The following is a 25,176-nucleotide window of genomic DNA, read 5'->3' on the forward strand; positions in this document are numbered from 1 at the left end:
AAACTTTGCACTGTTTAATAGGGTTGGATTTACTGATATATGGAATTTCTTCTCTACTTTCCTATACTGCAAGGTCTGGGATGCTGTGTTCTCATTCTAGGATCTCCCATCTGACGGTGGAGAGCCTAATTAACCTAACAATTGAAACTAATCACACTAATTGCAGTGGGGGCCAGAAAATGTGATTAGTTTAAGGGAACCTGCCACCAGGATGTCATTTTTAGCCTGTGACCAGTTCTAATAGTTTTTGCTGTGCTGATTTTCATAATGCTTTTTGTCAGCATTGAATCATTTCAGTACTTTACAGAACTTTATTTCACATTACCTGGCTCCCTGCAAGCATAGCCCCAGAGGAGGGGGGGCACAGGTGCAGCAGCCTATGTACCTGTATTTCCTCTTTCATTCTTCCTCTATTGCACACCATCTTTCTTTCTTCCCTGCCTGCTCAATGCACATGACATGAAGTACAGAGGGGTGAGGAAGCTGGATGAGGGAGACATTCCTTGCGACCTTTTTGCTTTAAGTATGTAGGTAGTTATTGGAGACAGAGAAAGGTCCTTATGAAGGATAAGGCTAAATTTACACTTTGAAAATAACCCTTCAACTTTCAAGGTGTTAAGTAGTGTAGTATACAGCCAGCCCCCTGTAGCATACAGCCAGCCAGCCCCCTGTAGCATACAGCCGGCCAGCCCCCTGTAGTATACAGCCAGCCAGCCCCCTGTTTACCAAGCACATAAAAAAATATAAACGTAATACTCACCTTCCGGCAATACTCACTCACCCCCCGAAGCTCGGTGCGGCTCCTCTTCTCTCTTGTGTCATCAGTGGCAACACCGACTCATTAGAGTGTGCACCTGCTGGCAGATCGCATAGAAGCGACTCTGCCGGCTAGAGAAGAAAGAAGAATTGCCACCGGGAACCGTGCCAAGGATCCGGGCGCCGGAGGGTGAGTATTAAGTTTTTTTTTTTTTTTTTTTAATTGACTCGTGTATACGCCGACGTGAGGTTTTTCAGCACATTTTTTATGCTGAAAAACTTTGCTTATACACAAGTATAAACGGTACTATGTTATCTTGGCTATGCTTTTGTTATTCTGACTGTGCTCCCCGGGGTAGATTCATTATTGGTTCTCCGCCAGTTTTCTGGCCGAGAAACCATATGAATTTCCCTCACTGACCTGCATGTCACAATGGGTGTGTCGGGGTAGAGACAGGGCGGAGAGGGCGGAGAACGTGTCGGCCCACCATATTCACTATAGTCTCCACCAAAAAACCTAAAAAAGACTGTAGCAACAAAATCCACCAGTCTTAATTCCCCATTCCCCCCACAGTCTCTGATGTCACTGTATTTCTGTGTATGACCACCTATATATCCAAAATGGTTGTCTTCAGGATCATTTTGTAATCTGCAGAATTTAGTAGTGTTGAAATGTAATATAATCTGCAGAATTTAGTAGCGTTGAAATCGGTTATTGAATGTAAACTGTTAAAAGAAGAAAACCATAAAACACCATATTTAAATCTTTTATCAGGCTTCCCAGACTGGATGAGGCTTATGATTTTAATACTGATGTGCTTATAGAAAAAAAAAGTTCAAAGAGGAGCCGGATCCATGCTGTAGGCTCATCCCGTCACGGTAATCTTCAGATAAAGGGGGATTAAGCCAGATCAGTTCAACGTTAATGCCAAGATCGTTGATGTACTTCCCACAGTTTTCAGATTCTTTAGAAGTGAATGAAGTGCGGCAGCAATATTGATGACCTTGGCACACTAGAGTTGTTTCATGTAAAAAAATCGACTTGCCTCTGTATAGTTAAAGGATGATATTTGGTGCTGAGGTCTGTGCAGGATGGATTATGAGTCGCTCCTTGTAACGACAGCTCACAATTCTGTAAAACAGATCAAAACCCCCTTCTGTATTGCTACTTATTATTAATCTTTATTTTAATCCATACGATTTGTTGTTATAACAGAATGTCCTATGTCACAGGAATCTTCTCCATCTTGTTCAACTCTTTGTGCACTGCTTTATCTATACCAAACTAAGGGGGTCATTTACTTTGCCGGCTGCAGGAGTTCACTGAAAGTGCATTGTCCGACGATAATGCACTCCACCGCAATTCCCTTAGATCATGCACCCGATATCCTGGATGTGTCGGTTTCCCGCTCAGGTCCGACAGAGTTCACCATCTTTTTAGTGGTGCATGTTAGGTCTTGGGCTTGCGACACAATTTGAAAGTTAAATCCCGCGCTCAGTCCAAATCAGTTGTATTGTCTGATGGCACGCCCCCAATTTGTGTTGCAAAATCCCAGCACAGACACTAGTTAAATACCTGTGCAAACTGGGTAATCCCAGGAAAAAGGCGCACAGTCTGTACGAAAGTGAGCAGCACGACCCTTGCTAAATGAGCCCCTAAGTGTTGACAGTCTTTTGCCTAATAAAGCTGGTAGTGGGTACAACCAGGAACGTAAGAACTTTCAGCCATCAGAAACCCCACCCATGAGTTCTCTATTATGGCTGGATCATCTTCCAGTGCCTGCTCTGTCCCGTCTCAATAACTACCATATAGATAACTTTTTCAAATACAATAACTCTTTACAAACAAGTTAGTCTCAAATAATCCCTCGATTTTATAGAGAATCTTCCAATAGCCTCTCCTTTATTGCCGTTGAGCTGTATGATTGGTGGGGAGAGAAAGTGATGCTGAATGTTGAGAGAACGGAGTGGAAAATATGACCTTTGATATTTTAATAAGTGTTTACAAAGGTCATTTAGTATTTTTGCAAAAACAATAACCTGTAGTTACTTTAATGATCTCCATCATTGGTTTGCAGCTCTTACAGGGGTTGTCCAGGAATATGATTTTTTAATATATATGTTTTTAAAGGCGCTAATTTATCATTGGGCTTTTTGTCTACGTTTGGCATTGTTTTCACACAGTTGTGGTACAAATGCTGTTTTCATTGCACCAAATGAACATAGGACACTGCAAAGTCACTTTGACATAGACCCTGTTTGTGCCAATTTCATTATTTGCATAGACTAGTTTTCACAATACGGCTGAATTCATTATTTGCGAAATGCAGCAAATTTCTGTTTAGGCGCAAGTTTATGCCAGTCCCCATAGTTGTCCAAGCTGGGACTTTTGATGGGGTTTTTTTGCTACTTTTCGAAAGCAACCCACATATTTATCTAGGGCCAAAGCCACTGACTACAGAAGAACTCCAAAGACATAAAACGGTTGAAAGGTCCTGTTAAGTCGCGGTTCTCGGTACCAACCTTTGTATACAAAGTAATAAAAAGCATATACTCACCTCCTCTGGTGCTTGCATTCAGCCGCAGCGCCTCCGGTCTATGTATACAGAGATGTACGCTCACCGTGCGTAGTTGTGTCAGCCCACAACCCACTATATTCACTTTAATATATTCTCCACGGAGCTACTATTGGTGACGCAGCTTGCACAGTTGCAGATGGTATTTTCATATATTTAGCATAGATTTAGCACCATTCAGCTCTCAATCCCTGTTTTATAAGTGGTGCAAAGCCTCAATATACAGAGACCCCGCAGTGACAAGCGGTGCCATGGATGAGTGGGAGTAGGGAGAGAGGTGAGTATATTCTCCTAATTATATATTGTATATTATTTTTTGGTAAAACATTCAGACTGAGTAGAATATTACAATTCTTAAAAGGAGTTTATTTTATTTCCAGATATTTTTCAATGATTGGGAAATTCATGTAAAATAATAATTAAAACTAAAAGTAAGATTTGACTGCACACAAGGCCAATAACCTCCTGATTTATTTAGTTGCCATCTGTATATAAATCCTTTATTCCCACGATGGCTTCTTCCCATCCTGTGATAAGCCATTGTACCGACATGTTAATCACTATGGTAATTTTCATTAGACTTGTTTAGTAACACAGTCTAGCACATGACGCCTCGTTTCATTGATGCCGTTAGAATCCCACTTGTAATCTCTCTCCCCGTAAATCATTCCCTTTAGTTTTCCGATGTTTTAAATGCGTCTGTTTATGTTATTCCTAAATTGGAGCAGACGGGGGAAATTTGCCAAGAGATTCAACAGATATTACTAAAGCTGTGACTTTGTAGGTAACTGCAAAATAAACTTTGGAGCTTTGCCATCTACTGAATGTAGTAATAGCATGTTAGCCAATATCTGATGCAATTACCGCTTTGATTAAAAGAGGGCGGGGGCTCTAAGTAGAAGCCAGAAAATTGTTCCAGGCAGATAAATGAATTAGAGATGTATATCAGAGGAGAATTTATTTGTGCTTGCTGGCATCCTCTGCCAGTAGACGCCATTGCTCAGTTTGAGGCTCTTTGTATCCGTCTTGTTCCATGCTGATATTGATGTGTTCCCTTACTTCAGTTGCAGGAAATTCTAGAAAAAAATGTTAGAATCTTCAATAGCAGCACTAGGTGATCAGAAGGGGAACGTCTTTAAGGAATTGTTCCTCCAATAACGGCTATATTATGAGTTTGCTGATACCATCATTAGGGCTCTGTTCTACCGGCAAACTGTTTTTTTCCCCTAACCTTCCACCAATGTTTTCCCGGGAAGTCCATTTACAATTTTCCAGGGAAAGATAGGACATCATTGTGTTTAGGGACCAAATGCGTCGAATCGCTATTGTTACATAAGGTTAAGGGGCCATGGCATTCTAATGAGCTCATATTCTATAGAAACAGAAATTTAAAAAAAACATCTAGCATATAAAAGATAATATAAACTCTTATAGTTTCAGTAGGAATTGTATCACAAGACAAGTTTCTCACACTGGCTGTTTATGCTTTGGGCTAGTCTGGATCTTTATGCTTCGGGCTAGTCTAGCTCATTATACTGTGTTTGCTGTCATAGATATATTTGCCCTTCTAGATACTTGTAAACCTCACAACCATAATTGTTTTATCATATTACTCTTGGAGCATTGCGAGAAGGAAGAAATACTAATACTAAAGAGAACCTGCCATTTAAATTAACCCACCCAACAAAACTATGATTAAAAAGCATTGCCCTTATCCCTTTCCATGGCTACACTGTTAAACAGTTTGTAAACTTATATGAAACCTGATGCAATCACACTAAGTGAGTCCTGCATAGAAATTTTACTTGCATTGCCCTGCCTCCTTGTTTCTGATTGACAGATCTCATTGCTAGGACATGCTGCTGTGTGGAACATTAAGAGAGAGTTCTGTTACACCATTGGGCACTTCATGTCATGTGACCAGGGTGATGTCACCCAACGTCCTGTTACTTCTGAAACGTGGAGGCATGGGAAAGAGTAGAGGTCCATGGAGGCATGCTGTGATTTCATGTGATCCGATACAGACATGGGGTAGACGTTGCTTATGTAACTGGATAAAGGACCTTCAATGACGTCATACTGGTCACATGACATTTGAGAAAAGGTGGTGACAGGTTCAATTTAACATGACTTCTAATTACTGTCGATATTTACCTTTTAACGGAAATATTCTAAAATCAAACATGATAAACAAGGGGCACTTACTGTGATAATCTTTTTATATTGTATTTCTTATTTTATTGTCTTTTTTATTTTCTTATGTTATATTTGACTTCCTTCCTCCCAAAATCAACTTATAAAATTAAGCTTATGAGCCCACAGGGATAGCCTCTTGGCCTCCGTGTGATTTGGTTTTACAGACTCCCCAATGTTCCTGGGGGATGACACGGTGTAACAGTCTGTAAAGCCAGACCATAGATGATACTCATTAGCATTATTTTTAAGGTTGATATTTGAAGGAAGGAGGCCATAGATAACATATATAAGAAGATTACCACAGTCACTGTGCCTGGGTTTATGAGTAAGTGTCCATAGATTTCCTTTATAATATATATGAATGTATATGTGCAGATATATCATCTGCAATCAAATAATGACTTTTATGTTTTGCTTAGGGACTGTGGAGCCGGACCATGCACAGATAAGTCCAGTATTATGTATGCCTGGGCAAGAAATGCACCACCAACCAAGCTTCCGAAAGGTATAGTGCTCATTATTTATTTATTATTGACACATTTGTACAGCTAAAGTCTATCTATAGCTTAGCATACACATTCTTATAGTTCCATGGATTCTACATTTAATTAGTTTTTCAAGCTATCTCAGTTATATTAACATTAATACAAGTAACCTACTTCTCCATGGTTGTAGACTACAATACCCTTTAGTCTGATCTTGTAAAGTCGCTTTTACCCAGGCTAACAATCCAGTGACTGAGATTACAGTATTTTTGTGCACTGGTTCCCAATCTTTGGCCTGTGTGTACATAGTGATTGCCCAACAAAGACAACTTTTATGTAGTCAGTGGCACATCTCACCGTGTAAATAGGGGATATAATGCCATTGGAAACTAAACAATTTGTAGTAATGATGGTTTGTCTTTATAAAGTTTGCATTGGGAGGTGCAAAAGGCCCCTAATATTGTCAATCTCTAGTTGTTGCTACAATGCATCAGGCATTGAACCCTTATTCTACTTTTTATCCGATCTGATAATACGACTAACAGCATAGGAGAGACAGAAACGCACAACTGCAGGGTCTGACTACGCGATGTTTGTTTGCAGTCTGTAACCATGGAGGCACATGTTTGTATTACAGCTGTAACCTAATACTGTAGCCTATTTTTGTAAATGTAAACATTTACAAAGGTGCTTTATCCATATTGGAGCAAAGGAGAACAATGGTTGCACGCAGCTTTTATTTCATGTCCTAGAAGTCAATAAACTGAGCTCTGAGTACATGAGTACCGCGGTTATGATATGTTCTGTCAAATGTATTCCATGCCCGTCACAAAGTGACCTATAATGATCTCTCTGGCTAAACACAAGCCTGTCGCTGCTGTTCCTGAGTTTTGAGCTTACTGAGCTATGAAAGGACATATATATTAATATGAGTTCTAGGTTAAATACAGCTGCACATGTAATCTCATGTAAAAGGTTTAGCTAGCATTAACATGTACACTATTCAGAATTGCATTTTGTTCCCATAACTATATCCGTTGCAAGTAGTTAAAAGTTTTCACAATTTATTTAACTGCATCATCTAAATCCACTATCTAATGGGATATATATTTTGAGAAAAGGGGTCAGGGTGGGTTAAAAATAAAAGAAGCATTACTCCCCTATAAGATCCCCTATTGCTGCAGTTATGAGGTTTCCGAGGTCCAATAGCTTCCTTACAGGTATTTACTGTATGTTGAAAGGGAACAGGAAGTTGAGAGACCGGAAGAGAGAATGGGGCCCTTAAGAAACATCTCACAGACCTTAAGCCATTGTCATTTTAATACGCAAGGCTGCTTTTATCCCTAAATTTATTTTATTGATCTTCAAAATATTGCTTTCCTCGGGGACCTCTTCTTTGCCTGTCATAAGTTTTGAAAAATTATTACAGATGTCTGTGTATTACAAGACACACAAATCTAATGTGTCCTTTCCCAAAAAACAAGTTTTCGGCTCTATGGAGCAAAAAAAAAAAACTTTGTAGATGTACCTGTCTCATTGCTAAATCAAAACAGTCATTGCTAAACTACATGAATCATGGGGATGGTTCATAGCACCGTCCTAATAAAAGTCCAACAGGGTTCAAATCTCCCACATATTTATATAACATGGGTCATCTGCCACTTCCGCACATGCACAGTTCGTTCTGCTCTTTGGTTTCAGACTTCACATGTCTGTGCCCAGGTCTAGAGCTGAGCAGTGACTGATGTATCCCCACATGCGTGTTATGAACGGTGCCGGAGTGTTGGGGCTGAGTTAGGAGATACGTTGAGGGTTTACCAGGGTGACTTCAGTGACTCAGACCGCTCTGTGCCCACCCCTGAGACTCATTAGTTATGAGCCAGATAAATTTTCAGATTTTATATTCTGTTCTGAGTTGAAGACTGTTTTGGCAATTACACTTTTTGATTTTGACAGCTGCAGGAACCTGTCATAAGGTCAAAACCTGATGATGGGTTTCTTTTCATTTTTAGACAGAACATGTGAGGATCATTTTAGGCCCTTGGAATAGAAAGCAGAGTTTAATGACCTATTCCTTCAAGTATAGTGCAAACTTTGTCAGTAAATGTCATGTATGATGCATTACTGTGATCTAGTTGCTGACTTTTTCCTGGAAATATATAATGAGATGCATCATATTTATATAGTTCTTAGAATCTTTCAACGTAAATGATGTCTGATTTTCATTACGGAAATTTTTTGTTTCGTACTTCAAACATATTTGAACCATTGTGCAGTAACATTGTCGGAAACCCTGTAGCTACACTTACAAATTGGTAAAATGTTGAATGGAAATTTTTCTACTGTAAATTATAGTCATCAATGTTTAAGGCTTTTTCTTATTTCCTATAGTGGGATCCATTGCAGTTCATGGCAAATTATTATAAGATGTACAGAATGACTTTATGATGCTAAATTCTCTTAGGATCTAATAAAGTGGCACAACTCAATCACATTTTTATGATTTATACATCCATAAAATGGACATTATCTGGACCATATTATGGCCGCAAATCCAACCAAATGTCAGCTTAATGACCCAGACTGGCAGATCCTTAGAGATCTACGATGCTGCTAGTTCAGGTTAATGGCCCCTCAGTTAGAAGAAGATTTGCAGCTGTAATATGGATACATTGCCCCTTAATATATGTTAGCTTCTTTCAGATCTAATCTCCAAATTATTAGAGCTTATTAGAACTTTTACCCAAGCAGATTCTGGAAAACACCCTGGGGTCCATAGCAGGATCAACCAAAACTACTCCCAATTCCAGCGGTGCAAAGCCTCCTGGTCTGGTTTTATATTACCCGATCAGTGTCTTAAGTGGTCCCCAGGATGTCCCTCCACCATTGATGCCACTTATTGGTTGATGCAGATCCCATGGCTCCCATCATAGAATGAAATGGAATTTATTACCTCAGCCCCTAGAGGGATTTCCGGGATTTTTGGAAAACCCCTTTAAGGAACCATAAATCCTATTAAATCATAAGTTTTATAGAAAAATCCAATCTGTCCGTGTATATATATGACTGAAAAGTAGCAATAGTAATTAGACGTAATCTCTTACTGTCCTCAAAGTAGTGTTCTTTTAAGTTTTGTGGAGTTCTGTCACTTATTATATATGTCTGCTTCTGATTTCAGGTGTTGGATTTAAAGTCGGTGGAAATTCAGGAATTAAGCATTTAGTTCTTCAAGTTCATTACGGTGATGCCAAAGCATTCCAAGGTATGGTTAGTGAACATTAGAGGAAATTCAACAATCCTTTCATTTAGGAAGCTGTAAATGTATTATTATGCAGTGCACATTCAGGAGTGTTGCATTTTCTTTGTCTGTTATAAATGACATACCTGAACTGGAGAAAAGTCCTATGAAATGTATGTAGTGGAATGGGGCATATGGGTGACACATGTCTTAATAGTTCCCCCTTTTTGCATCATATAAACTTTGAAACGGAAACCAGTAGAGGACCAGTATGAAGGAGGAAGGGGAAGCTGTGTGTAGGAGGAAGAAGATGAGGCAGGATCAACTGTTGACTGAAAGTTTACTGTAGGAGCCTAAACTCGTCTAACATCTCCCTGCGTTGGGCTGTTGTCCAGTCGCTAGGGAACAGTGATCTGGATCAAAAGGTAAGAGCAGTACAGACAAAGCCCTTAGGATTTTTTTTCCAGTTCCCCAGTTTGCACACAATTTTCAATAAAACCGATGGGAAGCACAATTTGACAAGCCAGTCTGTTGGTTTTCAATTCCCAGTTTCCAGTGGTGCATTGTGTTAAAGATGGAGGAGACATTTTATATAAAACAATATAATTTGAATCAGAAACGGGCATGCAAAAAACATATTTTTAATTTATATCTATTAAAGCCAGTTATTTAATTAGATCATTGTATCATAGCTTCATGGACTCATGGAGAGTCATCCAGCACCACTAAGGAAAGGAGGAAACCTCTGGGGAACCATGGCTTTGGGACTGCCCTCTGGGCATTAAGGGGCCGTGGAAACTAATAGTTTTGTCACAAGGGGTTAGAGATTTTTAAAGGGGCATTCAAATGACGCTAATTTACTATGTAGTTTGTAGATATGGCATAAATATTCAAATGGAAGTAAGGCAATCAGCAGGGACTTGCACAAACTCAGTTTTCCAATGAGTCTTTCTATACTTTCCATCTATAGCCCAGCTGTTGAGTCCTACATCCTAGTCTTAAGTCACTACAGTATTTTAGCATTTCTAGTTTTCAGTGATGACTGTCTTCCCTTGTCTCAATCATGACTGTCATGAAGGCTAAGACAGCTTTCCCTCGTCTCTGTTGTGACTGTCTAACACAGCCTTCCCTCGTCTCTCACTGTCTTAGACAGTCACAACGGAGACGAGGGAAAGCTGTCTTAGCCTTCATGACAGTCATGATGGAGACAAGGGAAGACAGGTGCCTTTCCTCGTCTCTATCAGGACTCTCTAAGAAAGCCTTCCCTTGTCTCCGAGGAACAGAGGGGGTGCTGATGAATAAAGCCTTTAAAATGGACCTTTCACTTCACCCAAAGACAGCACTTTTCCACTTTTCTCTTGTCAAACATGGTACGTCCTTACAGAAGCTGACCCTTGTTGCTCTCTTTGGACAGGTCAGACTGTATGTACTCGTCCCAAACATCGAGTTATCAATTTGTTCATGAATTTCTAGGAGAAAGAACAGAGTAATGGCACAAAATAGTACAGGAAAATACTCCCCAGAAACTTTATATTATGGGGAATGTACTAGGTAAAATACAGGCATATTGCATGTATAATTTATAGACCAAATGGTACTCCAGGATAGGACACCAACAGTCATCACTCTAATGCTATGAGAGCTCTATACTGAAAACATCAGTACAGGACAGTAGACACACGTGTAGCATCATAGATAAAGCTGCTTGGAGTCCCGCTCCTGGGGCAACAATCAGTCCGTGAAATAAGATGGTCAATTGCTTTGTATTTGAAGGACCAAATACAAGTCCTAAAACAACGGGAGCAACGACAAGTCCTCTTTAAGCATTTTACTCTTAGCAGAACAGGGCAACACTACAAGAGAGTTAGGACCGCAAGGTATAAACTTGAATTATTAGTGCATAATCTCTTCTTTCTCTATAATACATCATTAATAATGTATTTATGCCTGCTCCTTGCTTGTGTTCCTGAAATATTGTAATAATCACAGCGCACTATACATCACTTCTATCACAATAATCCATATATGATTACACGGGGTCGCCTCCCTGCTGGTGACTTTTGTTAGAGCTGTGTGATGGATGCTACATCAACTATGTACAGTAAATAATACAATATCCATTGCCACACCTTCTAACTACGGTATATCATTCTCTAAAATAGCATAAAAGTAATAGTTTTGTCTCTTTAATGTGCCACATAAAAGACCTTTGATAAAGGCGGGGATGACTAGAATATTGTTAACATTATATTAAGGCATGTCAATGGCCACTTGAACTCTGTAATTGGAAATGGTTTGCTGATTTATGCCACACGCTCAAAGAACAGGAGATCAATATGAAAGCGGCTAATGCAAAGCCTTTCCATTCATTTACTACAGTGACTTCCATTTATTTATTTTTTCCATTTTATTGTTTTTAGCAATGTAATTTCTGAAAGCAGAAAAGGTCAGACTTTGAAATTATCTTGTACCAAAGAAGAAAGTCTTCTGTTGCAGTGTTCAGTGGATTTCTCTTGATATTAACAATTGGATATTTACTGTAACAGATTTACTGTGTTCCAGACTGATAGGACATTGTGATCTTTCATCTTAGATTGAGTTTTTAAACTACTCCAGTTTTACTTTCTGCTATTCTGGTAAATGTATATTTTGTCTGGGATGGTGTTGAGTATACCGACATCTATGGCACATTGTTTACTATAATTGGAACTGACGGTCATTGTGACAGCCTTATGTATGGGATTAGCTTAATTTAGATTAATTTGGGCTCAAACCATCACAGTAGTGTTATACAACCTTATTTCTATTCGGGGCTTTCCGACTACCGTGACGGGGTAAAATTTCATTTCATCATGCAGAATCCTTTGCTCACACAAGGAGGGAACACCACAACCGAGCTATCTGGCAAACCTCGTTACCCTCTTCTCATTTTTTGTATGGGGTAGTCAGAAGGTACTTTTGTTGGACTGCGCCCATATGTACTGCCATCAACTGAAAACCAAGAAATGTAATCCACTCTTCCCTTTACGTTGAGGTTAAGGTAAAAAATATTGGGGAATTTCTTCAGCCAGACACCAATAGAATATGTGCACAAACAGGGGAGTGGGGTTTGTGGGGGGAGTTGTGGTGGAGTTACAGCGTCAGGCCCCGGGGTGTCCAAATGCTGCAGAGGAACGGCTGCGTGCTGGCACTGGCGCGGGATGAACCATGGTTCCTCTGCAGCATTTGGACACCATGGCTTGGACACCAGGCAGCACAGTTCTGCCACTCACCCGGCAGGATCCCCCTGCAGTTTTTGACCTGATGAAGACGCTGTTAGTGTTGAAACGCGTTGTCATAATACTAATAAAATGCTCATTACTTTATTCTGGACGTAGCGCGTCTATCTATTCGACCCCACATTGTTCCTTTCTTCCCTTTACTTTGACTGACTAGCTAAAATGAATGGGATAAAGAGGAAATTATTATTTTTTTTTTTTTTACTTGACTGTTTAGTCGGACGAACACGAATACAGTACAATAATGGGCTACCTATATGGTTTGGTTTAAATGCTTTTCCATTATTAACACTATAACTACATGTGACAGAATAATATGTCAAAGTGTCGTTAATTATGTATGAAGATGACTAACTGGCATAATGCAGCAAACCCCCAGCACCAATCTGGGGCTCCTGGGCCTGTCATTCAGCCACACTTGTTACATTTAGCAGCAAATTCACAATGTACTGCAATACAGTAGTATATGGTATGATCAGGAGTAGTGTAGGAGGCATAAAAATGGTAAAAAGAAGATAAACAATAAACATATGAATAAAAAGTGATCAAAACGACCCCATGCATAAGTCTGTACACAGAAGTATGAAAAAGTTATTGGTGTCAAAATATGTCAAAACTAAGAATTTTTTTTGTATAAACAATTTTTTTAAAATGTATTAACATCTATGTAAATTTGGTATATTAGTGATTGTACCAACCCAAAGAATAAAAGAGAGGTGTCTTTTGGTGCACTTGGTGAAAACTTAAAAACAGAGCCAGCAAGAATTTAGTGCAAATTCCACATTTCATTTTACCACATTTGCCATTTTTCCCCACCTTCCCAGTACACGGCATTAATTGTCTTTGCACGGAAAAAAAATGTTTTGGCCCTTAAAAAAGGAGGGGAGCAAGAAACTGAAACTCAAAATAGAAAAGGACCATCAGTGCTAAGGGGTGCCAAAGATGTGACTTTTTCATGCAGGAACCGTTGTACAAGGAATGATCAATCTAGCCAAGCTGTCTATATATTACTCAAGGATTCGTGATGATCCTGCACTTTGCCTTTCTACAAGTCAAAGCACTTGAGTTAACATCTTGTCTTGTCACACATCGCATTTCTTCATGACTACTCTTGGCGGTAAAATGTCCACATTGTTTCTCCTGAGGTCACGTTCCTGCATCAACTGTAAGGGTCATAAATTCTTAATGATGAAATTATTGATCTTGTCAGATGCTCATACTAAGGCCCCATGCACACATGTGCTGCCGTGTCATTGGCATGGAGGACCGCTTACCCGCTGATTACTATAGAAAGAAACTGCCCCAGCTGCAAACACTGGCAGGAATAGGGCCTGTTGTGTAGTTTGTGGCATGGGAAGTCTCCTCTGTGGCAAAGGAAGCCATAGCTGTGTGTGTATGAGCCCCTAGAAAAGCACATGTCAGAGAGCTATCCACTGAATCAACAGATGGCACACACACACAAACTCTACGTTCATGTAGCCCAAGACAAAGCTGTGTGCAGGAGAGGTGTGGGTGGCAAATTGTCACAAGTACGTCATATGTTTTTGTTTCTCACTATACAGGTAGTTTTAGTGTATATTTAGAAATTTTTTTGCATATACATTATAAATATGTTAAATAGAAAACATTGGATTATATTATGGAACTCGTTGGTATTGTTTGCTATTAGAAACAAAGTATCTCTTATCATCCCAATGTAATGTTCATTTGGACAACATTATTCTGACGTGTAGTCAGCTTTCTATTTCTAGAATCGTATTACTGTATATACATTATTTAGCTCAATTATTATAATTCTTCAAATATTTGTCACATAGCATTTTATTTTTACAAAAGCAAATCACTTCCTGTATAGTGACGCAAGATTGTAGAGGGAGCTGTATCTGTATACATTTACACACACGATAATTAATCCATTTATAACTAGAGAGACATATTGCAGGAGCTACATGCAGCCGAAGGTCTGCTACCTTGGAGTAATCCCCTGACTTATCCCTTAAACTCCACATCTAGGCCTTTACTACAACCTACCACCACCACCTTAAGAACATCTTTTACATCCAGACCTTCCTCACCCCACAGTCTACAAAATGAATAGTCCTATGTCCTCTCCATATCCTGCTTGGATTATTGCAACATACCACTATGTAGCCTCCCAGCTAAAACTCAAATAACCCTCCAATCCATCGTTTACTCTGCTGCCTGGTTGATCCATCTCTCTGATGGTCCCTCCACTGGTTACCCATTGCAAAACAAATTCTGTTTATAATACTAAACTTTGCTTACAAGTTTACACAAAACACCCCCCCTATATATTTCTATATATTTACCACCCAACCCTTAATCTCTGACCTTCTGCTTTACTCTCCTAAACTTTACCTTCAAATGTAAACTGGAATCCCATGTATGTAGAATTACCTAAAACATGCAATAACCCCTCTGCTCCATATACACTCCTATATAGATTGGGAACCTCTACGGACAGGGTCCTTTTCTATCTCTACTTAGAAAAAGTAGTAGTGTTAGGCAACAGCCGTTTCACACCCTACGGTGCTTTCTCTAGCCTCTAGCTGTACAGCACGAAATGGCTGTCGCTCCTGTAAACCTCTGTTCTGCCCGGTATGTTATGTTTATTTTTACTGTTGGACGAAATAAAATAGATGGCTTTTAATTGTTGAGTACCACACCATTTTTCTAAGTGGAATTAAGTGTCTTATGCTATTGGGAGCTGTTTACGACCTCGGTAAATCTCAAGTTTGCCTGGTCAAAAAGAGAATAGGAGTGAAAGTGATAAGTGCCCCCATCACCCCCCCCCCCCCCCGTTTCATTGTATTGTAGTGTGTCCATTTCTATTTTGGTTGTTTTATGCAGTGTATGTGAACCCCTGATCAAAAGGATAGAATAAATGGTACTCTATAAATATATAATAATAGTGGTAAGACCCATCTTCTGGAGTGCAGTCTATTAAGATGATTGGTATTATCAGAGACACAATGTGACCCAAATTACTTTGAATTTGCAGTTTTCCTAGGAATGGCTTATGCTACATCCCCTGCATTTAATGTATCTCCTCGGATGTACTAGAAGTATCAGCACAGTGGAGTCAATGACTGTATTCTTTTGGTTTTTTGCAGATAAACATAAAGACTGCACTGGAGTGACGGTACAAATCACACCTGAAAGGTAAGTGTCATTACTTCTGTGTTATGATCATTAATTAATTTTAATTATTTTAACACATCTTGACCAAAATTATAAATTATTAATCATGTAATAGAATTCTTCACAGTATGGCACTTATTAGAGTAGCACTTTGTGCCCCAGAACTGTATTTCTTTTACAATAACTTAATAAGTTAAACAACTATTAAATATAATTTGTTTGCCTTATCTGGGGAATCTGTTATCAGTATTGTCCAAATAAAGAGGCAGACAGTGTTAGTTACTGGCCCCGGAGATTTGTGTAACCATACATTTTTTTTGTTTTGTTGTTATAATCCAGCTGGGCCAGATAAGGTTGGGGGCCCCAGGGTGTATGCCCACCCGATAATCCAAGTCTGCAGCTCCTACAAGGGCTCTGGGTGGTTCTTTAAGCCAGAAGAACAGTCTGCCTTCTACACTGTGCTGTTCCACTGCCCTTCAACCCTGTTATGAGTAGGAGCTGTATCATGATTTTGGTTGGATACTTACAGCAGACACCGCAGAGGGGAAGGGCTGTGAACAGTTAAAGAGCACACGCTCTTTTGTCTGAAATATCCACCCAAAGCACTTGCACAGCTGCAAAACCTTTTAACAGTCCTGCTGCTACTTACGAAACATATAAAATTAAACATATATTTATTTCCTATAGATAGCATTTGGGGTCCGGTGGCCTTGTCTTCTATTTTATAGCTCTTTTGGGTTAGCATATTTGTAGTTCCAATTGGAACACTCATCGTAGACTAATAAACTTCTTTTGTTTTCTAGTCATTTGCTGTTTCTTCTGTGCTGAGGGCCCGATAAAGACCCAAGGCCTGGGGTATATTGTATGGTGCTGCATTGCATTATTGCAACTAGGACATATATAGCCATATGGCAGTTGTGGAGGGGTTAATGCTTAAAGAGCTTTTCCCATAAAAATGAAAAATTCTCACATTTCTATTCCCTAGTGATATTAACACAATAAAGATCATTTTAACCCCTTACTTTACAATTTTACTCAGTTTTATTGCTCCTATCTCTCCCTCGGCTGCTCAATGCAAAATCCCAGGGTGGACGGGGCCTCTCCAAGCAGGCACATTATGATCCATCTGGTTCTGTGGGGTGACAGTGTGGTTGGATTATCAGGGTACAGGTGTATATGCACTTTCATCAGGCTTCTGACATTGAAATAACACACTGACACATAGAAAGAGAGATGAGACAGATAAGAGATGCATGAGATGATTACACAGAGGCTGATAAACTTACACTGTGGGCTCTGCTACATCTCATAGACATGTGCCTGCCTCCACCTTACCCCTGATCACTTATCTCCTTGTTTGTAGTTTGCAGCCTCTCTCTCTGCTCACGATCTCCTGGTATGAAGTGATTAGTGAGAGTCTCTGAGCTCCGTGCAGGGGGCAGGACTTCAGCCAGGCAGTATAGAGAGATATAAATCTCATCGGCACTTTCTCATTCAAAATGGCGTCCAACCCTATGTCAGAAGTTACTGTTTGTCTTGGGGCAACTGAAATTGTGTACACCAGAACTGATAGAGACAGGTTGGACTTATATCTGTGAAATGCAGCATTTTTGTTAATAACAGTGATTTAGAGAATGTGTTATTTTGTTATCCTGAGTACATATAAGAAATTTGTCTTGGTAGGAATACCCCTTTTAAATCAAGATTTGATTATTTAGTAAAATGATGGGATTCATTTGTGTACGATACTATTAGTAAAATTTGGTTCCATGTAGGTAGTACAAACTAATGACGGATTCCCTTCAATCACACACAATTCTTAGGAAACCCACCGTAAGGAGAACATACAGTCGCCATGAAGATATTGCCCTTTACATTTTTATATGAAGAACTGCCCATTAAGCTGTCAAGCTGCCTCCTTCCTCCTCTCCGTATCTGTCCATCTTGTATATGTTATTCCCCTATGCCTACTTGTACCAGACGTGCCCGCTATTTATAACAAGGCTATTCTGGCTATTTATAATCCATTCTTGAATGGGCTCCGATGAATCGTGATCAACCCCATTAACTTGTAACGGGATCTGTCAGGTCTCCATCTGTGTTACAGCTTGAAAGACTACGGAAATAGTAGAGCAGAAAACCGAAAAAGCCTGACTATGGTCAGAGTCTATATATTCCTTTTTATTGAGTTAAAGGAAATTGTTTCCAAACTGAAACCAGGGGCAGACCTCCACAAGAAATACATGTCAGTAGTTTATTTCTTCTGCTGCTTTTGTTTATATGTAATAGGAACAGTATTCAGTGAAGATTTCCATTCTTGTGTTGTATTTATATCCATTTGACTGGCATTTTATGAACGAGCGCTTGTTTTATTACTCCCAGGCAGCCGCTGATTGCTGGCATTTATCTTCTGATGTCTATGGACACTGTAATCCCACCGGGTGAAAAGGGTAAGTATTTCTTGTAAATGTGTATATATTTAAAGCCTGATAATACAATGGCAAGAAAGATGGATGTCACAGTCCTCCTGCTTCATTTAAAAAGCTAAATAAACTCATCGATTTGTGTAAGACATTTACCGACCCTGTTTACATCCCTGTTTATACTCCTTTTGAAGGAAACCTATCACTTATTCTGTTTTAGAAAATGTTTTAATAGAAATAAAAACCATGTAGCAAAAATTTTACTTATTAGCATCTTTTATTTTTGTCCCATTATTATCAGGCCTGCCATGTTAGTTGGGCTTCTGTTAACAGCATATAGAGAGATGCTTTACAGCAGCCACATGAACTTTGGAAACTATAGTCAATGTGTGGGAAAGGGGAATTATGTGAATCGTAATTGCTGATCAGTTAGTTTTATTAAGTACTGATATTATGGAGATATCACTTGAGCTGAATTGTTTTTTATAATGATAGGTGGATGGATAGATATTAGGCCTCATTTACACAACCCTATTGGGGGTCATGATCTGGCAGTCACGGCCACTATTGAGGCTGCAAATTATAGGGAAGGTCATATCTTTTGGCCATATTTGTGGCGCATCCGCTTTCTACGGAGACCACTAACACCCCCCTCCCTCCTTCCCAACCCATGTTAAGCACAACATCACATGTGTGAGACCTGTGAAAAGCCACCCATGCTAAAAAAAAAAAAAGAGAAAAAATACATGGTTCCAGACTAGGGGGGTGGGATTTATCATGGCTTGTAGGACTCAATACCAGAGTATAAGCCATGATTTAGTCACAGAGCCAGGAATTGGGTTTACTCTTCCCTCTTTACCAGTTAGGCAGGCAGGGGGGCAGTGTTGAGTCAGTTTAAGGTTGCGTCTGGTGTAGAATTAAGCCAGGAGCATGTGCCCAAGTTGCCAGATATCAGGTGGCCGGATTTGCACCATAATGAATCGGTTCCCACCTAAATGTCTGCAAGTCTCTAGACGTTTCTCGTAGATTTCTATAGAGATGTTCCATCACTTGCCATTTTTGGAGAATATTTTAGATACTACACTCAAAATATCTGGTTCGGGATTACCAGTTTTGGAAGATTTGAGAGATTAATATACCTTGTGTTGCCATCCAGATGCTGTGATGTGAATTGTAACATGTTAGGATAAGTGGACATCACTTCTTTTATATGTAACCGCAAAAATAATGTGGACTGCCCTTACAAAAACAGACAAGTAAAGAAGGTAAACCTGCATACTTGTAAGTCAGTTGAAATGGATGGAAAACAGAAGGGTTCTGGCTTACCATCATTTTAAGGTGACGCAACAATAGAGCAACATTATCATTTCGGACAATGTAATATTCTTCATTGCTGTACTTGGTATTCTGTAATATAGGCATAAAAAGGAGCATAAAAATGTACAGGACAATGGCTAAGTCACAAATCTAGTTGTAGAGATATGCTTCGGAAATGTTACAAGTTCAGCTTGGTTCACTGAAAAGCGGATCTTGACCTTTCCGACTTAGCGTTGGAGAAAGGCGTTTACTCCAGCTTTGCACAGGATTGCACAGAAGGATCTTCCCATGATTTTACAGAAATACATTGTAGAAAGCCTAGTCCTTAGGGAGAGGATTGTCTGCTCGCCTCCGTGCCTGCAGCTGAGAGTGGCCTAGAAACAGCACAGGTTACTTGCTGGTAATTGGTTGCCGGCCGCCTTGAATTACTTCTGTCATGTAAGATGATGGTAAATCACTCGGCTATGGTAGGCCTCTGGATGGAAAATGCTGCATGTTTTACACTGTGTTAGGTGTATCCAGATCCTTCACAATAAATAAGAAGTAGTAGAAGGAGTTAGATTTATGTGTTGAAGTCATGAGTGATGTTTCCTCATTATTTGGAACACATCTCTAATTTCCTCTCCCCCTCTTTTGTTAAATTCCTGTTTTATGACCCCATGACTTGCTCCAAAATCTGGGTTTATTGTTTAGAAACGGAAATAATGTGCTCGTCGACACTTATTATTAGTGTCCTTTTTTTGATCATTTATGAAAGGAATAACAAGTTTTATTTTTAAAACCTATTTCAACATCTCCGTTCCGCTTCAAAGCCAAAGACATGCATTCCATAATTAGCTCTAACAAACCTCTTCAATAAATAACCACGTTGTGTTGATTTATACTCCAAAGACTATAATTTCGGGCTGGAGCACTGCATTCCTTTTCCACGACCATTGGATGAAAGAAAATTCCATGGTCCATGTTCTGCATGCAACTTGTGTGGTTAGTTCTTGGACTAGACATAAGAAGACCGTGTAGTATAATGGATGGTATTAATCCGTGTATATTCATCTGTTTAGATCCACAGAGGATAAATTTTAGTCCACCTTCAGAGGTGTTGACAATTGCCTGGACCGGTTCTTCAGCATGTTTTATAAACCATGTGTGTCTCTCATAGGATAGGAAGGAAGAATTGTGTACACCAATTGTGAGGAGCTTGTAAGGTGAAAGCCCATAGGTTCACAGATACATCTATGATGGTTGATGGTTATGATGGTCTAAATATAAACTGCTCTTTATGAAGGACTATTACCTATTCTTATGTCTGTTTTAGTAAAATCTTGTATTCCTTTTGACATTACAATATTTTTTTGAAGAACTCCAATGTTTCTGTTAATTCTCCTACAAATAGAAGAAGTTGACTACTCGTAGTCAACATTATCGTTGTCACAAATACCCCCCCCCCTAGATAGTAACACTTAGTTGCTACAAATTAGTACATTTATGGAGGGATAATAGAGCAATGGCACAATAACAAGTCGTATGAAAATAAGAATGCAAATAGTCACTAAATTAGACATGTTAGGAGAGCCAACTGGTTAAAGGAGATTTACCATCAAAATCCATCATGATGAACCAGGAATGCCTGCTCATAGATCCAGGCACCATGACTGTAGTTAACTTCTTGTATTTGTTATCCTCCCTTCTAAAATCAACTTTTACAATTATGCTTATTAACCTGAATACTCTTAGGGGCATTATCAGAGTTCCAACTTGCTGTAACCTCACAGTTGTCTTCCGCCCTGCTCCTGCTTAGCAATTCCTCCTCCTTCTGCCTTATGTGATCTCGTGGCAGCAGAGGAAGTTAGTTTCAGTACAGTGGGAGGTTGAAAGAATTCTGCACCGTGTATCAGCTTGTGAATCTGCAGTATGGAGGGGCTTGTAGATTTTTAGAAGAAAGGGCAGGGATATAAAATCTAAGAAGATTACCACATCTTCTGTATCCATGAGTCCATGACTGCCCCTGGTTTATCATCCTTGATTTGTGGTCGATTTCCTTTAATTTTCCATTTAGTGTTTTTACTAGAGCACTGTCATATTAGAAAATATTTATTTTATCTGCTATTCAGCATGTCAAAAGAAATCATTTATTGAGGAAGTTTAAACTATTGCATCCAGGTTCTCCCTTCTAATGTTTCCATCTTTGTTCAGCACGATTCTTAGGTTTAGTATACCCCTTTTAGGGAATTCTGAGCTACGAGAAGGGGAATGTACTTTTCACTCACTCACCCAACAACAAAAATATGGTAAAAAAAATAGATTAAAATCCACAGATTACAGCAGATCTCTGTGTGTCTAAGCAGCATAACCTGGGATCAGCTGAAAACTAAAGGATCATTCTAACAAAACCTTTGTCTGACTACCAATTTAGTCACCCTCCCATATAATCCCAGACGTACAGTGTGTATAATCAGCACATATTATACTATTGGAAATGATGGCACTTGGCACAATGGGTGATTTTTTTTTTGTTCCAACCTTGTAATAATAGAAGCCTTTTGGAGGTGCACGCTATACATTCTGACACTAAAAGAATTTCCTGTCCTTATTGTTTCCAAATTTTCATGTCCTTGTCCTTGAGAAAGGAAAACGGAGAGCCTGTTATCAGGTTACAGAGCAGGATAGTGAGTCACAGCGTGTCTTTCATTTCCAGGTGTGGAGCCATTTTCCTGTAAAATGCAAAATATCAGAAGCTTGGTCTATTTTTTTGAAATGTCAGAATGTTGGCTTAGATTTATTTGCTGTATTATATTACAATATATCAGGTTGCTAAGGATATGGTACAGTACATGATGGAGGAAGCTGCTAGTAGTTGCAGAATTCATATAGAATACATTTTAATACTAATTTTGTTATATTGATTTGATTTTGATGGTATCGAGTGCTTTTGCAGAATGGTGGTTTTTGATCTGTTAATTTTTGTCTTACTATAGACTCGAGTCCCTTATGTCCTTTTATGCTTTTTATTACCTTGTAATGTACAGTAGGGGATACATTATCGTATGAATAATTTATCAATACACTAAAGAGCTGCGCTATAGACATATATTATTCTCAAATGGCATATCATTTATATGACTATGTCTTTTTATGCTGCTTTAGTAAAATCTATATGTACATGTATAGTAACATCTGGTTTGTATTTTCTTTTAGCTGTATATGCAGATATTGCTTGTCAATATGAAAAACCAACGATGCACCCATTTGCCTATAGAGTCCATACACATCAGTTAGGTAAGTGTTCCTCCACGTGGAGACTTCAGTAACTTTTTGCATCAATTATACATTTATGGTTATTATGTATTTTTAGGTCAAGTTGTAAGTGGCTACAGAATCAGAAATGGAAAGTGGGCTCCAATTGGAAGACAGAGCCCACAGCTACCACAGGTATGTCCTGGACAGAGTTAAAGGGGTTGTCCTATTTTTATTTTATTAATTTCTCTCTCATAAAGAGAAATCATTAGATTTTACCCCATTGGACTACTAGCATCCTCCGGTAGGGTATGAAATGTCCTTTCTAGAATTCCCTCTTTCATATGAAATTATTCCTTTAACTGATTGTATCTTTGGTTCTGAAGCTCACAGAACCAAGAAAAGATAGCATCTTTTTATATATCTTATATTGGATCTTCCTTTTTACCTCACGGTGTGGAATCCATAATATATGATGCCAACCCTGTCCGTTATATCAGCAATAAGAACAACATGGAGCTAGGAAACTACTGACTACTTAGCTGAAGTTCACCATCAGCCACAACTGTCTCCCTTCTGTGTGCAATCGGTAGGACATACTTGCAAGGCATTGTGGGACAGGTAGGAAACTGGGAGTGTCAAGGATTCATACTTGATGGCAGTTTCTCTGCTCTTAGACTCTGCACAGGATGGTAAAAATATAAGTATATTTTCCAAAAAAGTTATAATATTTTGGAAGACTTTAGAAGCAAAGACTGTCATGGGCCAACTCCTTTTAGCTAGTTAGGAGTTAGAGAGAGACAAACTCTCGCTGTTTATGGGAGTTACCATAAAATGTGAAACGGCTAAGTTCAACTTTTTATTTGGACCTGCTTATTTGGAGAATTCTCATCAGCATAGTTTCTTGTGACTTGGGTCTCCATGTGTATATATACAGTGGTAATTTTTTGCCTCTACTTTAGTAAACTGGTGAAAAATACCATAAGAGCTTTTCTCTGACAAACTATTTTGAAATTTTACAACTCCCTGGTTCCTATGTAAAGGGTTATCATTAGCAGTGCTGTCTTGTAGCACTAGTTTCAATTAAAGTACAACTGTAAAGTATGAAAAATTTTGCGTAGCTCTGAACAAAGCAAAAATAAGCAGTTCTCTAATTTACTATAATTGGGTATCTGCAGGTATTTAGCTGCTAGCAGAGGATTTTCCTTGCTCCCATGCTCCTTGCTCCCATTTGCCATGCTTTATGGTTTCCATGGGAAACGGTATAGTACAGCTAGAGACAACAGGAGGCTTGTTGAGATGGTCTGCAGGGCCTGTAGTGATGTCACAAGCATGTGACTTATTACATGCTTCAGGCCGGCCAATAACAAACAAGCTGCCCTGGATCATTTGAAAGAACTTAGTTTGATGCAAAGGACCTATAGTGATGTCACACGCATGTGACTCATCACATGCTTAAGATCGGCCAATTACAAACATGCTCTCCTCTTCTGGCTTCAATGGGGTGACCAGGAAGTGCCCACCCACATCAGAATTAGCTGAATCTGAATTAAATTTTATATATACCAGATATATCTAATGCTCGGAAGAAGCCAGCAGAATGATACAGTTATCGTTGGAATTGTTATCAAAGGCACTCTCCAGCTGTGCTAACACTATTTTTTGTCAGCAACTTTACAGTTATGCTTTAAAGGAAATCAACTACTTGCATAATGCATGTTTGAGCTAAGCTCCTTAATGTTTGGTGTGGTTTTCCTGATAACGTTGGTATTTTCTTTTTACAGGAAACAATCTTTTTGCTGAGTTTTAATATTGGGCTTGGGTGCTCTTGTCAGGCTCCAGCACTGCTAGGGTGCTCACCGCTCTGTGTTTGCATATTTATGTATATGTACATCTACACCTCCCTCTCTGGCAGTTGGCTGTGCATGCCCAAGACTGGCATCACCGGCTCTCGGGAAGGGGAGGAGCAGATGCCTATGCACACAGGAGGCGTGCAAAAGATGAAAAGACCTAGCGCCTGACTGCAGTGCCTGAGGTGGATTTTAAACCTTTTTGTTTTCCACATAAAAGAGATTGTTTCCCATAAAAAGAAAAGTACCACAGTTATCAGTAAGAACACACCAAACAGTAAGTGAGCTTAGCTCAAACATGTGTTATATAAGTTATAAAACTTATTTCTCAAGCTTCTCAAGGAAATCTACCAAAATCAAGCCTGAAAAACCACTTACTCATAGATCCAGGCACAGAGGGGCTCTGGTAACACACCTTGGAACATAATTATTAATTAGCATAATTTTAAAGTTGATTTTAGTAGTAAGGAAGCCATGGATAACAAATATAAGATTATCACAGTCACAGTGTCTGGATCTATAAGTAAGTGTCCTTGGTTTATCACGATGGATTTTGATGGAAGATTTCTTTTAAATGTGATTACTCCCACTCTCTGAAACACAGCAGAGAAGCCATAACATTTCATAGTGTGTCATATATATAAATATGTATGTATGTGTA

The 25,176-nt window shown here is 39.2% G+C and overlaps 1 protein-coding gene across 6 annotated transcripts in view; it reads left to right on the forward strand.

Moving 5' to 3' along the window:
• Positions 1-25,176, forward strand: part of PAM (peptidylglycine alpha-amidating monooxygenase) — a 117,549-nt gene that overhangs the window by 45,195 nt on the left and 47,178 nt on the right. For all 6 annotated transcript variants that reach the window (XM_072140103.1, XM_072140127.1, XM_072140135.1 and 3 more), the window contains exons 6-11: positions 5,948-6,033; positions 9,192-9,275; positions 15,664-15,712; positions 18,074-18,141; positions 22,627-22,707; positions 22,784-22,860. In XM_072140103.1, coding sequence (XP_071996204.1) covers positions 5,948-6,033; positions 9,192-9,275; positions 15,664-15,712; positions 18,074-18,141; positions 22,627-22,707; positions 22,784-22,860 — 445 coding nt within the window. The remainder of the gene's footprint in view (positions 1-5,947; positions 6,034-9,191; positions 9,276-15,663; positions 15,713-18,073; positions 18,142-22,626; positions 22,708-22,783; positions 22,861-25,176) is intronic.

The sequence above is a fragment of the Engystomops pustulosus genome, chromosome 1, assembly GCF_040894005.1.
Source record: "Engystomops pustulosus chromosome 1, aEngPut4.maternal, whole genome shotgun sequence".
Classification (NCBI taxonomy): Eukaryota; Metazoa; Chordata; class Amphibia; order Anura; family Leptodactylidae; genus Engystomops; species Engystomops pustulosus.